The sequence below is a fragment of the Mastigoproctus giganteus genome, chromosome 6 (genome assembly GCF_048544385.1).
Source record: "Mastigoproctus giganteus isolate SK-2022 chromosome 6, ASM4854438v1, whole genome shotgun sequence".
Classification (NCBI taxonomy): Eukaryota; Metazoa; Arthropoda; class Arachnida; order Uropygi; family Thelyphonidae; genus Mastigoproctus; species Mastigoproctus giganteus.
The window spans coordinates 151143154-151159766 of record NC_143580.1 but is presented as its reverse complement, the minus strand read 5'-3'; the positions used below and the strand labels follow the sequence as shown (position 1 = coordinate 151159766).

Genomic DNA, 16613 nt, shown 5'->3' with positions numbered 1-16613 from the left:
GAGAGGTGCAATTAAACCCTAGGTTGATTTTTTTTTTTTCTCCACAGCCATAGGTGTGGTATTACCCAATTGTTATTTTATTTGCAGATTACTGCTTCCCAAATGCAGTACTTTGCATTTAGCAATGTTAAACTTTAGTTGTTACTTCTCAGCTCATCTGCCTGGTTTCTCTAGGTCATGTTGCAGTAGTATACTGTGACTCCTGTCATTAAACAGCCTCCAAAACTTAGTCATTAAACTTGATGCCATCATCATTATTGTTAATAAATATTGAAAACACAAAGGAGGCCCAGCACTGAATTCTAAAGGACTTGACTGTTAACATTATTCCAAAAACAGTGCTCATTAATAACCACCCTGACTTCTGCCAGCCACCCATCCATTATCCATAAGTCACTTGCTCCTAATGCCACATATTTGTACAGCAGGTTTTTATGTGGAGCAGTGTTAAAAACATTTTCTGAAATGTAAGGATATGTTGTTGAAATCATTTTTTGCATCAGTTGCTTCAGCTATGTCATAATGGTCAATCAGATCTGTCAGACAAGGCCTTCTGTTTACAAGTCCATGCTGACTGCCATATATCTGCATTCCTATAAAGATAATACTTCTTTAAGTGCCACACCATTATTTTTCCTCTGCAACAGAAGTGAAGCTTCCAAGTCTGTAATTACTCACTCCCCTTTGTGTTCCCCTTGGTTAATAGGTGATGTTTCATATATCCCTTTTATACCGAAGTCTCCTCAAATCTAGGTGGATATTTATTGTTACAGTCAATTACTCTCTGGCTGAGTGTGAATTTCTATAGATCTCAAAGTAGCATATTGTGATTAATTTCATTAACCACCCTTCTCACCTTTGTATCATCAGCAAACTTGGACATTAAACTTAAAATTCCTATGTCAGTATCATTAATATATATTAAAATTAGTAAAGGGGCCCAACACTTGAGTCCACTGGCACCCCGCTTAGAGGACTGCGTGGGCCAAAATTTGAGAATTTTTGCCTAGCCCAGCCTCTGCCTGACCCCAAAAGCTACTATTCCTATCCAATCCTTACCTGGTTCTTAGCTGAGTCAGGCTGAAATGTGAAGACTGTGCCCAGTGAGTCTTTCCATACAAACTACCAGTTTTGTTAGGATATTTTCCTACACTTTCCTATGTTAGGAATTTTGTTTCAAGAATGTCCTTGTGCACTTCAGCATTCACTGTGCCCTTCACAAATTCAAGACAGCCAAGTCCTCTATGTGAAATACAGCACCATATCATTTGAGATGCAGAATGTTTCACTGAGGTGATACAGTCAGGATGAAATTCTTCTCTTCTTCAGTTAACAGTCTATTAGCCATCTGAACCATTCAAGCTGAATTTTGATTTATTGGAGAAAATAACACATTTTCACTGATCTTCAGACCAATTAGCATGCTCTTTTGCCCATTTAGATGCTAGACTTTCATTTTTTGCATCAAAAGTGGCTTTTTTTCTGGGCGACATGCTACTTGTGAAATCCGAAGTTTCCTGTCTATTTTCGCGTAAATACTTAAAAATACAATGGATCCCCGCTTTACAATTGGTTCACTGTAATCAAATCACGTTACGATGGACTCACCATACTAAAGTACCATTCGCTATACGATGTGTAGTAAGCGCCGGTCATTGTGATCACATTTGTGAATTGAATTTTAATTCTATTAAACAGCGATTCTAATTAGCGAAACCATTTTATATCCACAGGCTATAAAAGTAAAGATAAATTAAGCACGAATTTACTCTTCATTACCTTACCAATTAAAAAAATAAATGATATGTGAAAATCAGAAGAATATACGTGATAATCAAAATAATTAATACGTACTGTAATATGTACATACGAACTAGCTGACATTTCTGTTCACTGACATTTGTGGGTAGGGGTTAAAATTTAAAACAGTAAAAAGATAAGTAATCAATAACAAAGAACATGGCACACACAAATTGCAAGTAACACGATACACACAAGTTAGAACGGAGTAACAAGTTACAAAGCTTTAAAAATAGGAATGAAGAGAAGATCTGAAAATTAATTTTTTTTATATGATTGAAGATTTCATGGAAGTGTAAACTCATTTCACCATAATAACCCACAGAATTCCAGCTGTTGGTATTATCGCAAATTCAGTAAGATCGAGTTTACTGTCAGTTTATGATAGGTTTGACTAACAGAAAAGCCCAATAAACAGGTGACTGCTAATTGTTTTTATTGTTTTATGGTTGTGACCTCCAGAAATCCGACTGAACCACGTGGTACGGTCGGAGACAATTGTAATGTAATCTCCAGTGCTGCAGTCTCCTGCCCCGGTTAAACGGCATGTTGTCCCAATTAAGCAAAGTAAACCCTGGCTATTTTCTCGATTGGGTTCTGTTTTTTTTTTAGATTTGCCCCAAATAAATGGCTGCTCCGATTAACCAGTGACCCAAATAACCGGAATCCACTGTATATTAAAACAATTGCTAATGTTATATTGATTTTACTGTCTGAAGTAATTGTGTAAAAAATTTTATTGATGAAACAAAGATGTGTGTGTGTGTGTGTGTGTGTGTGTGTGTGTGTGTGTGTGTGTGTGTGTGTGTGTGTGTGTGTGTGTGTGTGTGTGTGTGTGTGTGTGTGTGTGTGTGAGAGAGAATCTTTACAAACTAAAATATCATTATGTGAATAGGAGACATTTTTCAAGATTTTATTCACCAACTGAAAAATGTGTTCACTGAAACAGATGGTAACATAATCACAAAAGTGCATGACAGAATTTACCAACCCTGAAAAAGTGTAGTCAAGCACCACTGTTATGTGCAGATTTCAAACAAGGTTTATAAAGAAGCCACTGAGTAGACTTATGGTGGTGCAGAAAATTTATAAAGGCTGCTGTTTGCGCAGTCATCCAACCAAGGTGGCAGCTGAACAAAAGTCAGAGGCCACAGCGGAGCTGGTTTAAGGAAGTTTTACACAAAGCCCAAGGAGATCCATACAGTGTTACTAGTCATTACTTTAATATGTCAAGGTCAGCGGTGCATATTGTGTTATGTTTGCTGTCTGGGGATGAAACCTTATAAATTACAACTCAAACAGCAGCTGTCAGTTGACAACAAAACAAAGGATGGAATTTTGTTTGGAAATTTCACCATGATTACGATTTTGTGATTATGCTGCCATATACTCTAATGTGCACATTTTCTGGTTGATTAAAATCTTGAAAATATCTTCTGTCACCTGGAAGTGGTTTGTATCATGTGGTTTTGTAATGGAGTTTTGCAGAGACTGTAAAAAAAAAAACTTAAGTCCTATGAGAAAGTGAAAGTGTGGCTTTGTAATGTTTCTCTCCATTGCCGTTGGTCGGCTTAATTTGTGTTATTGTATTGTACTGCTAGAACAGAAGAAGCCATTCACTGTTTATAATAATTTATTAATAAGAGATAGAATTTACAAACATTAAATATTCATATTGTGAGAATTGAACTAAAGTGGAGACATTTCTTCTAGCTGGATATTCTAGAATATATTCATCATTTTGGATATATACATGCTGATGTTAAAGCATCAAATCTGCTCTCTGGATATGGAAAAGGAAAGCAAAATCAGGTATATTTAGATTCTTTTCCATTCTTAATTTTGCATTTCCTTTTTCTTTTCCATTCTTAATCTTGTTTTTTCAGACCAGATTAGTATGAAGTTACTGTGTTCCAAGTAATGTAAAGTTTTTTTTTTTTTTTTTTTTGGGATAGAGGATTGCAATAAAAATTTTCATAAGAGTGAAATTCCGCTTACCACCAGAAGTGCACACTAGAAAAATATACTTTCAAGACAGCTCTTTGTAATGACCTTTTTAACATCCCAACATGTCATAATGACCTTGAAAGATAAATTCTCTGTATTAAGATCTGTAATTAATGTAAAATTCTTTTTTCTTTTTTTTTATTTACGAAGAGAAGTAGCAAACTCGTGATTATAATACTTCCACAGCTGCTTGCAAAATAGTTGAAGAAAATTTGATTTGTGTAGGACATGGTCAAATTTTCCAATAATGTGTAGTGCCAGTTATTGCTACCATATATTTGCTGATGCTATCGAGGCAGTGTTAAGTGGGTTGGAAAACTGCTAGCTTGGGGGGATACACAGACTAAAAGTTTAACAGTGGCCGCAGGAAGAGGCAAAAGTGATTCTTGCACTGCTTCTATTAGAATGAGCAGCATCCTGGAAAGCAAGGTAATGGAGATTTCCTGGACTGGTTTGAGTCATAGAGAGAACATGGGCTGTGTTAGGGTATTAAGAGTTAATCATTAAATGCACACATGGTAGCAATATAAGAGGTATGATGTCCACCAGACATAAGAGATGCACAATTTGAATACGGGGAATAAGTATTTATTTGCATATAACATCAGTAAGTAAATATTTGCTGATGATATCGAGGCAGTGTTAGGTGGGTCGGAAAACTGCTAGTTTGGAGGGATTCACAGACTAAAAGATTAACGGTAACTGCAGGCAGAAGCAAAAGTGATTCTTGCACTACTTTGGATGCATCAATTGAATGCACTTCTAAGGAAGTGCATCCAATTGATGTTGGTGGGCAATGCAATGTTGAGTCTGTTTGGTGTGAAATAAGCACCGGGAAAGGAAAAATGAGAGTAGGTGTGTGTTATAGGCCTAATGAATCTGATGAGTATAATGAGCAATTGTGCAGAGAAATAGAGTGGGCCAGTAAATCAGAATGTCTTATAATGAGGGATATTAACTTTCCAGATATTGACTGGAACTTGTGGTTTGGTCACTCGCACACTAGCAGAACTTTTTGTGGATTTATTGGTGACTGTTTTCTACAGCAACATGGTCAAGGGGCAACCAGAGGGAGTAATGCTCTTGATCCGATTATCAGCAATGATTAATCATGCATTAAGAATTTGCAGATAAAGGAACCACTGGGTGACTGTGATAACAATGTACTGATATGGGAATTACTTGAAGATGTAATGGTAGTTACATCTTCAAGGGAAGGGCTTTTGCTTTCGTAAAGGTGATTACACGGGTCTCAGACTGTTTTAAATTCTGTACAGTGGGATAAACTAATGATGTTACCAACGTTGAATTCTAAATGGGAAGCTTCAGGGACTTAATTTTGGAGGCTACTAGGCTTTTCATTCCAACTAAGCAATACTGTTCAAGGTTTAGGCTTAAATGGATATCAGATGAATTAATGAGGCCGGTGGCAGAGAAGAAAGATGTATGGGATGCATATAAAGTATCAGGTGACACAGAGGCCTACGGCAGATATAAACTAGTCTGTAATCAAGACACAAAGGAGGTTAGGCAGGCAAGGCAGGTTACAAGAAATCTCTGGCAAAGGATTCAAAGAAAAACACCAAAGAGTTCTTTATTTATGTAACCTCTAGAAGGAAAGGGATGAATCAGATTGGACAACTTAACATAGATGGGTTGACTGTTGTTGATCGTGCTCAGGTACCTGATAAACTGAATGAGTATTTTGAATCTACATTCACACACGAAGAGTTATTCAATGAGGGGAGTGCCAGAAGTTTATCAAACTAACATGCAGCTAAGTGATTTTGTAGTAACTGAGAGCTAAGTGGAGGAGAAATTGTTGAAGTTAAATAAAAATAATTTTGATATCATATACTTGGATTTCAGGAAAGCCTTCGATACTGTTGCACATGGAAGACTGCTGTACAAATTGGAGAGGTATGGCATTAAGGGTAAGTTGCTACAAGGGATAACGGGATGGTTGAGTGGGAAACGACACAGAATGGTAATCAGTGGACACTGCTCTTCGTGAACAAATGTTATTAGGGGAGTTCCCCATGGTTTTGTGTTCGGCCCATTGTTGTTTTGTATATTTATCAATGATATTGATGAGGGTATATCAGGTTTAATGTCCCAACTTTGCAGATGATACAAAGGTTGGCAGGGTTGTTAATGACAGTAAAGACAGTATGCTACTCCAACTGGATCTAGATAAGTTGGGCAAATGGGCTGAGAAGTGGCAACTGAAGTTTAACATTGACAAAGGCAAAGTGCTGCATATGGGTAGCAATAATCAAAGAGAAATGTACCAACTGTGTGGTACTACACTCAGGGAAATGGAAAGTGCAAAAGACCTGGGGGTAATTGTGCAATCAAATATGAATTTTGCTGAGAAGTGTAGACAGGCTACCAGGGCAGGTCATGGAGTCTTGGCAATGATATATAGTAATTTTGCTAGCAGTGCCAGGGAGATGATTATCCCATTATACAAGGCAATAGCCAGGCCACACCTGGAGTACTATGTACAGTCTGGAGGCCTCATTTTAGGAAAGATGTAGAGTTGCTAGAACGAGTACCAAGAAGGGCGGGGGGGAGAACAAAGGGGTTCTCTTACCAAGAAAGGCTTAAGTTCTGCAACAGCGCATGGTGAATAGGCACCTGCGAGGTGATCTGATTGAGGTGTATAAGGCCTTGAATGGGTTGAGCAAGCTGAATGGCGATCGGATTCTTCCTCTTGCTGAGATTAAGAACCTGAGGGGGCACAGTTTAAAATTGAGGAAAGACGGTTGTAGAATAGATGTGCAGAAATTTGTCTTTACTGAGTGGGTAGTTGATTGGTGGAACAGACTTCCATCTTTTGTTGTGGAAGATGATAGCCTAAATAAATTTAAGGCTGAGGTGGACAGGCATTTGGAATGAATGGAGGGGTGAAATGGGAGGTTTTTTTTTTTTTTTTTTTTGCTGATGCTGCATAAGCTTGCTTTCTTGCATTGTAAGCCTACGCTAATGTGCACATGAGAAAAATATATAGTTGAGGGAAATCCTTTTAAAAAATAAGGCTGAATTATTGCAAACCAAAAATTTCCAACACTCTATTATCTTGTTCTTTACTTTTATATTAAGGTGCCTCCTGCCAGGTGGGCAGGAGCAGCTGTGCGTAGCACACGCTTCTTGATTAGACCGGGGTTCGAATCTGTGACCACCAAATATGAAGGATGCGGAAAGGTCAGGGAATGACCACCGCAAATCCCCGGAGCAATATGGCCTTAGTTGCTAATGCTCCTAAAAACCAAATAACAAACAAACTTTTATATTACAATATTGACATTTCAAAATGAAAGAATATTGAAACTAATGATGAGCTTGCAGACTGACCTCGAGAAATTACTCAGCAAATTTCCACATTCATTGGCATAATGAAATTAGCTTAGACTAAAAGTTTATTTCTTTATGCAGAGACTGTTGGTTTCTTGCTATGGCTCCTATGAAGCAGGTGGCTTCATCGCCATATCGATCTCAAGCAAAAATTAAGATTTTTCAAGCTGTAGATAACAGCTTAAGTTTTAAAACCAATATCACTAAAAGTTCGGTATTCCTAAGAATACACTGTTCACCATTCTGAAATATCAAAAAGAAATTGAAAGCACTGTGAAATGTGTTGCATTTTTTAAAAGTAAAACAATGGATTACTATTCTTCTATCTATAAACATTTCTGTCACATAAAAGCTTCTATAAATCATTGGAAAAGACTAGAAGGCCTAGTGCTTTATAGGTTTGAAGAGATTGCAGACTGTATCAAGCAAACTTAAAGTCTTGGATATCATCAAAAATCTAAAAAGAATGAATTAGAGAGTTAGAATGCAAGATAAGCAAGGTGAATAGAAAATTTTCGCAGTTTGTGGGTAACACGCTGCTTAAATGCCTAAGTGCAAGCACTGTTGAGTACCTGCCACCTAATACAACATTTGTTCTTCAACCACTTTATCATTGTGTAATCTAATGCTTTAGGAAACTATCAAAGAATGCTGTTAAACAAAATTATGGTTGTCTCAAAAGCAAAACACAATGTAAAATTAACATGCTGCAGGCAATGTATTTGTGGTTAAGTATGGGATGAAGTTGGCAAAAAAGTGCTAAGTGCTTCAAACATGCAAGATTTGTGCTCTTGCAACAAATGCACATGCTTCTTCATCTGTTAATTGTGAAGAATAGTCTGATAATAGTGAAGAAATTTTTGAGGATGTATGCGTCATCATCTAAACTTAAAGGAGATACACAAATGAAGAGGAATTCATTTCAGTTATAATGGAACCAGAAATTTAACTTTTAAAACATTCTCTTCCACCGAAATGCACATTTTGACAGAATGCAAGGAGAATTCATTCTAAAATGAATTCTCCTGTTAGTGATTTAGACTTTGATGTATAAGTACGTGCACATATGCATAGATACTGTACATGTGCACCACTGTCTGTAGTAATTACTGTACATACATGATTTAATATTTCTATTCTTTACAGTCAATGCAAAATGTGGGCAGTCTTCATTTTTCTTATTTAATACTGTAGTACATATTATGAATTACATTATACTATATTTTAATAGTAAAATTACACTAAGTGTTCATAATTTTTATTCTTTTGCCAATGTTATTAACTATTGAAATAACATCCTTTTGATGTAGGGGGGTTTCAGTATAAAGAGCTTCAACTGTATTAGCAATTTATATCACCAAAGAAATGATGGGTCTGCTTGAGATTTCTGTAGGTTACTAGAGTTGGGCATGCCCAACTCTGGCAATCTGCCAACTCTGCGACTTTCTGGAGTTCCTGGTATGTGTTCTCTGGGAGACCTGTTGCTGCTAGGCTTGTTATGTAGAGTGATCTGCTGTCTTAAGTCTGTATACTTTGTCATATTTTCCTCATAAGTTTTCTGGAGGTTACCAGTATTGGGCACCGCTGTGTTGATCATATAGCTAGCCATTTCCTTTTTCCGATATGTCCAGTCTGTTGTGCGCGATTGTCTTGTCCATTGTTATGCCCTGTCAATATTCCCGGTACAGCTTGGGTTGGTTTCTGCAGTATGGTCTGGAGCTCATACTTGTAATGCCGCACACTTGCTTCGATCAACTGGTATTTCCTCTCTGTGTTATCCTGGCTACTCACATCTACGAGTGTACTCTATCTGGTGATCATCCTGCAGTGATATGTTGGATCATTTTTGAAGCCAGATGGCATCTTCCATATGTGTCATCAGTCAGTCAGTTACTCTGGGCTCCTTGGCAATCTGTTTTCTGTAGTTCCTGGATGATGAGCATGAATCCTTCAGTCTCAGGGATGAGCATCCTGCTTGTGAGGCATGCATTGGAAGCCATTTTGTCTGTGTGCTCTTGATGGTGATTATTGTAGTATCTACTATGGAGTGTCTTCTTTCCCACCTTTCTAGCGTCTTTTGTACCATCTGGGTGGTGGGGTCTCCTTGCTTAGGTTGAGTGGAGTATGCTTGTCTCTCTTATGGCCTGTAGAGTGACACTATTTTCTGGAAGTAACCTTTCAGGTTAGCTATCACTGTCTTAATTTGCTCGATGAGGTCTATCAAGTCCCTTCCTCTTTCTTTCTGAGCTACTGTCAGTCTCTCCATAGCTGACATCAGGTGGTGTTGGTTGCCCTTGGTCATCATTGTCCTTGTCATTCTCATGATATTCTCCAGCTCAGTGTTAATCAAATCTGTGGTCTCATAAAAGTATGTTAGCACTGGGACTCCATAGGTGCTTATGGCTTTAACTGTGTTCCCTCCATTCAGCTTTGCATTGAACAGGCTTCTTAGTCTCTGATGGTATTTTTCGCTCAGCAGGCCTTGATATTCTTGTGCTCTAACTGCTGAGCCTGCATCATCCCCAGATATTTGTACATGGATGACATCAGGTTGTACAGACTTTTTCTATCTCTTTGAAGTAATATGCATACTTGATGTTGTTGAGTATGGTGAATAATGGGTTGAGTGCTAGACAGAATCACAGTGGGCTCATGACATCTCCCTAAAAGATTTCTCTCCTGATGGGGGATCAGTCTGGTTTTGATGATCTCAACCTTGATGGTGGTACTCCACTTCACCACTTTTGCTTCTAGGATTTGTCACTGTCGTATTGACTTTGTCGCTCTTCACAGTCTCTTTAGCCAGATATGGTGCATGCATCCGAAAGCCTTGCAGTAATCGACGTAGGCCATGTAGAGGTTGCAGTGCTTGTTGGCTTGCTCTATTACTGTGGCATCGATGGTTAATTGCTCCCTGCATCCTTTCCTCATCCACTTGCATCCCTTCTGTTTGGCTACGATGTTCTGGCTCTCTAAGTGATGTGATATCTTCTGGGTTATGCAACTGGTCAGCATCTTGTACACTGTTGGGAGACAGGTGATCGGCCTGTATTTTGCAGGGTTTATTGTATCTTGGTCTTTAGCCTTCAAATATGCAATTTCTTGAATAAGAAACTCTTGGTTTTTCTCTGGGTGGCTTATCATTCAAGTGAACTGCTCTGCTAGGTGCTTGTTTGTGCCAGTGAATTCCTTGTACCAATAGTTGTAGACGTTATCTATTCCTGGGATTTGCCAGTTGTGGGACTTCCTGATCGACTGTTGTACTTCCATCTCCCATTCTCTCATGTCTTGTACATCCTTGGTTTCTTCCATTCTAGTTCTATCCAGGGGGCTCAGCTGTTATGTCTCACCTCACTGCTTCATATGTTTGCTCCCGAATTCCTCAATTGTCTTCTGCTTGGGTGGTTCATTTCCATCTTTTTTTGATACTCTGTAGAAGGCTTTGGTTTTCATCAACGATCCGGCTGATTATTTTCCTCTGCGAGCTCTCTTTGTATCAGCATATTCTCTTGTTGAGTGCGAGGAGATTCTGCTGCAGAATATCTAAGTATTCTCCTATTCTCTGATTTTTGGTCTCATGTTTGCTGTGGATGTCTCTCTCTTGAAGATGCTCTTCAAATTTCAAATCAATTTCTTACTCCTGTTACCCTGTTGGAACTTGGTCAGTTGGCCTACCTTGACTCATAATTCTTCTGTCTTCTGCTGAAGTCTTCTTTCCCAAGCTGACAGTTCCTTATTTTTTATTTATTTATTTTTTTTTTTTTTTTCACTTCTGCTGCTAGTCTCTCATTTTTCTCTTCCATTAATCCTAGTGGCTGCCACAGCAGCACAGTATGCACCTGTGCTGCTGTGTGGATGACTTCCAGTGTACACTGTTGTTGAGGTTACATGGTATTATTTGCTAATTGAGGTGGTCCTTGACACAGGATTCGATTAGGTCTCTGCTTTGATATCACATGGGTCTTTGTGAGGTCTGTTCCCTGTAATTCTGTTAGAGGATTCTTCCACTTGCTGGATATCATGACCTCAGCTCTTTCCACTTCAGCTGCTCTAAGTTGTATTACTTCTTGCTCTTCCTCCTCCTCTGGTTTATGTTGTCCATGTTCTTTGTTGCTCAAAACCTGATTGATTTTTGCCAAGATAGGGAGCTATGAAGTTCTTTGTGGTGATGGTCCTTCTCTGATTTGCTGTTCGGTGACCTGAACATCCGGGAATTGTTCCAACCACTTGGTATGTAGTCTCAGACTGTTCATTATCATGCAATCTGTTACCTATGCCATACTGGTCATACTTGGATGGTGAACATTAATCCTTTAGTCTCAGGGAAGAGCCTTCTGTTAGTGAGCCAAGCATTGGAAGCCATCTCATCTATATAGTTTTGATGGAGGTCATTGTAGTGTTTCGCCTATGTTTTTGTCTTGTTAGACAAAAACCTGTCTTGTTATGAGTGTGGTACCTTGTTGAGGTTGAGCGTTGTGTGCCTTTTATGTATCTTCCTTCCTTGTGGCTTGGTAGATTGGTGCTGTGTTTTTCTGGAAGTAATCCCGCAGGTTCTTAAATCCATGTTCTATGAGGTCAGTCAATCCCCACTCCTTTTTTACAGGTTATGGTCAGTCCCTTGATGGCCAACTTCAGGTCATGTTGGTGCCTCTTAGTCATCATTATCCTGGTTGATATTATAATCTCCTCCAGCTTAGTGTTTATCCAATCTATGATCCCAAAGGAGTACATTAGTACTGGGACTGCATAAGTGTTTATAGCTGTGACAATATTCCAGCAATTTAGCTTTGATTTTATCAAGCTTTACAGTCTCTGATGGTATTTCTCTGTGAGGTGGACCTTGTGTTCTAACTGGTGAGCCTGCATCATCCCGGGATATTTGTATGTCTCTCCCTCTGTCATGGCTTATTATTATTATTGCTCATATATTATTTTCTCCCTGATTGGGGGATTCCACTCTCTACTGCTACCAAGTATAGAGTGGAATCCCCCAATATGGGTACTGCTACCAAGTACACAGAGTGGTTGTAATGTCTGGTGTTACTGTTGGTCGAGGAACTCTCTGGAGTTCCTTGTAGGTGTTTCTGGGAGACCTATTATTATTATTAGCCATATGGTGCAAGGAAGCCTGAGGCTTATGCTGCACCAGCCAAAAAAAAAATTTTCTGAATTACCCCAAGAGAGGGGGGGGGAATCGCCAAGAAAAAGAAGAATGATGATATCTAGCTCAGGACCCTGGGTGTGCCAAGCCCATACTCACCAGATGTGAGCCCCAGGTCTTCAATGTCTTCAGCTGGTAGTTTCATCCAACTGGGTGTCCTTGTTGCGGTTTGTGGGTCTTGCATTTGTCTTGGGCAAATTGAATCCTGGTGTCAGTGCTGAATTCTTCAGTGAACTGTAGTAGCTGTTAGATTGATTCTTGGTTTCGACATAATTTGATGTCATCCATGTACATCAGTTGAGAGAGGGTGTACAGGTCATCCCTTCCTTTAGTGTATATCTTTACTTTCTGTTATTGAGCATGGTGGACAGAGGGTTGAGCGCTAGACAAAACCATAGTAGGCTGAGGACGTCTCCCTGGAAGATTCTTCTTCTGCTGGGTATTGGTCTGGTCGTGATATTCTCAACGTTGATGGTGGTCCTCCATTTTGCCATGGTTGCTTCTAGGAAGTGTGTCAGCCAGCTATGGAGCACAGAGTCAAAGGCTTTGAAGTATTCGATGTAGGCAGTTGCTCCATAACTGCACAATCATAGTCAAATGCTCCTTGCATCCTTTGCTCATCTGGTTATGTCCCCTCTGCTCAGCCATGATGTTCTGGCTCTCTAAATGGTCTGATCCCTTCTTAGTTTTGCAGTTGGTCAGGATCTTGTACATTGTTGGGAGACAGGTGGTTGGTCTGTAATTTGCCAGGTTTGTGGTGTCTGTGACCTTGGCCTTCAGTTAGGTGATTCCTTGAGTCAGAGACTGGAATCGTGTCAGGGTGCATTATTATCTGGGTGAACTGCTCCACTGTGTGTGCAGCTGAACTTCTTGTACCAGTAGTTGTGGATGTTATCTATTCCTGGGGTTCAACTGTTGTACATCTTCCTCCAAAATCTCCCATTCTGTCATCTCTTATACATTCTTGGTTTTCTTCCTTTCTAGGTTTATCGAAGGTGCATGGCTGTTAAGGCTAACTTCACTGCTCCACGGGCTTCCCCAGAACTCCTCGATTACCTTTTGGGTTTGTGGGTCTATTGTCTGTTTTCCTCTGGGCACTCTCCTGTAACAGTGAAGTCTCTTGCTGTGTGCCAGGAGTATCTGCTTGTGGATGCCAAGGTATTCTTCGATTCTCTTAACACAGTCTTGTGTTTACTGTGGTGTGGTATGGGACCGCATAGGTGTTTATGGCTTTAACTTTGCTTTCAGCTGGCTTCTGAGTCTCTAGTGGTATTTTTCAGTCAGACAGGCCTTCATTTTCTTGTGCTATAACTGCTGAGCCTGCATCATCCCCAGGTATTTGTAGGTCCCCCCCCCCCCTCCGTCATGGCTTCGATGTCTTTACCAGTCTGCAGCTGGTAGTTTTGGCCGACTAATTTCCCCTGATGCAATCCGTGTGTCTTGCATTTGTCTAGACCAAATTCCATCCAGATGCCATTGCTGAATTCTTTGGTGATCTGCAGTAGTTACTGGAGTTGCTTCTCAGTTGTTGTGTAGTGCTTGATGTCATCCGTGTACATCAGATGGGTGAGGATGTACAGGTTTTTACCTCCTTCTTTAAGGTTATATCCATACTTGCTGCTGTTGAGCATGGTGGACAAAAGGTGAGTGCTAGACAGAACCACAGTGGGCTCAGAGCATCTCTTTGAAAGGTTCCTCTCCTGATGGGGAGTCTGGTTGTGATGTTCTTGACCTTAATGGTGATACTCCATTTTGCCGTCATTGCTTCTAGGAAGTTTGTCATTGTCAGATTGACTTTGTAGATCTTCAGTGTCTCTATTAGCCAGCTATGAGGCATGGAGCCGAAGGCCTTGCAGTAATTGATGTAGGCAGTGTACAGGTTGCAGTGCTTCTTGTAGGCTTGCTCTATAACTGTGGAAACTATGGTTAATTGCTCCTTGCATCCTTTGCTCATCCATTTGCATCCTTTCTGCTGTTCATGAAAGATATTTTATTGCAAATCAGAATGCCTTCTCAGCTCTACAGGAATTTGCTACACAGGTTTTTAACAGATGATGCAGATTACTGAGCTGACTTCTGTACTCAACAAAACTACTTTTATGTGACCCTCCTGTATTGGAAGTTCAGCGTCATTATTTCCCTAGGATAGTGTTAACCCTTATTATCTCTGACTCTTGTTTTTTTTTTTTCCTTAATTATTTTATTTCTCTTTCTTTAATAATTATTATTTTAACATTTGATCTAATTAAATTTATTATTATTTTTCTTTTTTACTAATTTTTTTATAATTTTTTTAAACTTAAATAATATTTTTTTCCATTTAAATTTTTTATTCTAAAAATGTTAATTATGCTATTTCCTTTGGGAACTTTTTTTTTTTTTTCTTATGCTAGCCCCTACGCAGGCAGGATTCACTGGTCTCCAGTTTATTAGAGATGGGATTTTCACCTGCTTGTACCCAGATTTGAGCATCCTGAATATGAGAACTGCTGACATCCAGTGCTATTACACTTTCTCCAGTGGATGCAGGATTCTTTGTGGTTTTCACTATTGTACGGGATTATATGAGTCAGCTGCACCCATAGGAATTGCACTTCTTCCTATGGGTGCTGGAAATATTACATTCAGTTTAGTACATGTACAATTGGACCCACCTCTTTGTGGCGTGGATGGGTACTGGGAAGTAGCCTTGCTGGTGATCACTGCTTCCTGGTAGCTAAGCGGCCAGAAACAACAACATACACAAACTATGCAACAACGCACCTCCGTAGCCAGGTGGGCAGGAGCAGCAGCGTGTAGCACCCGCTTCTTGATTAGACCGGGGTTTGAGCCCATGACCACCGCATATCCCCAGAGCAATATGGCCTTAGTTGCTAATGCTCCTAAAAAAAAAAAAAAAAACCAAACCAAATAACACTATGTAACATAGCACTACACTCTCATTTCTGGCCATTGTACAGAGTTTTGTATATCAACACAGAGAACCATGCCGGAGATGAACTAACATTTAGGTGCTACCTTGACACAACACAACACATGCCACACACACACACGCTGTTTGGCCAATATGTTCTGGCTCTCCAAGTGGTCTGATATCTTCTTAGTTATGCAGCTGGTCAGGATCTTGTACATTGTTGGGAGGCAGGTGATTGGCCTGTATTTCAGTGAGTGTCTTGGTCTTTTCGGCTTCAGATATGTTATTCCTTGAGTGTGAAACTTTGGGAATGCCTCTGGGTGCCTTACCATTCGGGTGAACTGCTCTGATAGGCGATTGTGTGTGCAAGTGAGCTTCTTGTACCAATAGTTGCGGACTTTATCTATTCCTGGGGTTCACCAGTTTTGCAACTTTCTCATTGACTGTTTTACTTCTTCCTCCCGAATCTCCCACTCACTCATATCTTGCACATCCTTGGCTTTCTTCTGTTCTAGTTCTGTCCAGAGGCGCGGCTATTATGACTTACTTCATTGCTCCTTGTGTTGCCCCCAACTCCTCTATCGACTTCTGCTCAGTTGGGTTTGCCTGTTTCCGTCTTTCCTATCTTCTCAGAGACTCCTTTAGAAGACTTTTCGTTCTCATCGAATTTTCAGTTGTTTATTTTCCTCTGGTAGCTCTCTTTGTATCGGCGTAGTCTCTTGCTGTGAGTGCCAGGAGGTTCTGCTTCAGTGTGTCTAAGTATTCTCTGATTTTTAGTCTCGTGTTTGTTGTGGACACTGTCTCTCTTGAGGATGCTCTTCACTTTTCCAACCAGTTTCTTACTCCTATTAACCCTGCTGCTCCTGCCCACCCAGCGCCTCCGTAGCCAGGTGGGCAGGAGCAGCAGTGCATAGTACACGCTTCTTGATTAGACTGGGGTTCAAACCCGTGACCACCAAATACGGAGGATGCGGAAAGGTCAGGGAATGACCACGCATATCCCTGGAGCAATATGGCCTTAGTTGCTAATGCTCCTAAAAAAACCAAATAACAATAACAACCTATTACCTCATTGGTACTGGGTCAGTTGGTCTATCTTGAGTCTTATTCATCTATCTTCTCCTCAAGTCTTCTTTCTCTTTTCTCTTCCATTAATCCTAGTGGCTGCTGTGGCAGCACAGTATATGGCTGTGTGGATGGCCTCCAGTGTTGCACCATTGTTGTCAAGGTAATGCGGTATTATTTGCCAATCGAGGCTATCTGTGACTCCACAAGATTCTATCGGGTCTCTGTTTCGGTAACACATGGGTCTTTATGGGGTCCATTCCTTCTAATTCTGTTAGAGGCTTCTTCCACTTGTCTTCTATTCTGGAT

At 40.0% G+C, this 16613-nt stretch overlaps 1 protein-coding gene across 3 annotated transcripts in view; it reads left to right on the top strand.

The window, feature by feature from the left end:
- LOC150084657 (serine/threonine-protein kinase VRK1-like) overlaps window positions 1–16613 on the top strand; it is a 266463-nt gene that overhangs the window by 138761 nt on the left and 111089 nt on the right. For all 3 annotated transcript variants that reach the window (XM_090375391.1, XM_090375389.1, XM_090375390.1), the window contains one exon: window positions 3514–3612. In XM_090375391.1, the coding sequence (XP_090231517.1) occupies window positions 3514–3612 (99 nt within the window). The remainder of the gene's footprint in view (window positions 1–3513; window positions 3613–16613) is intronic.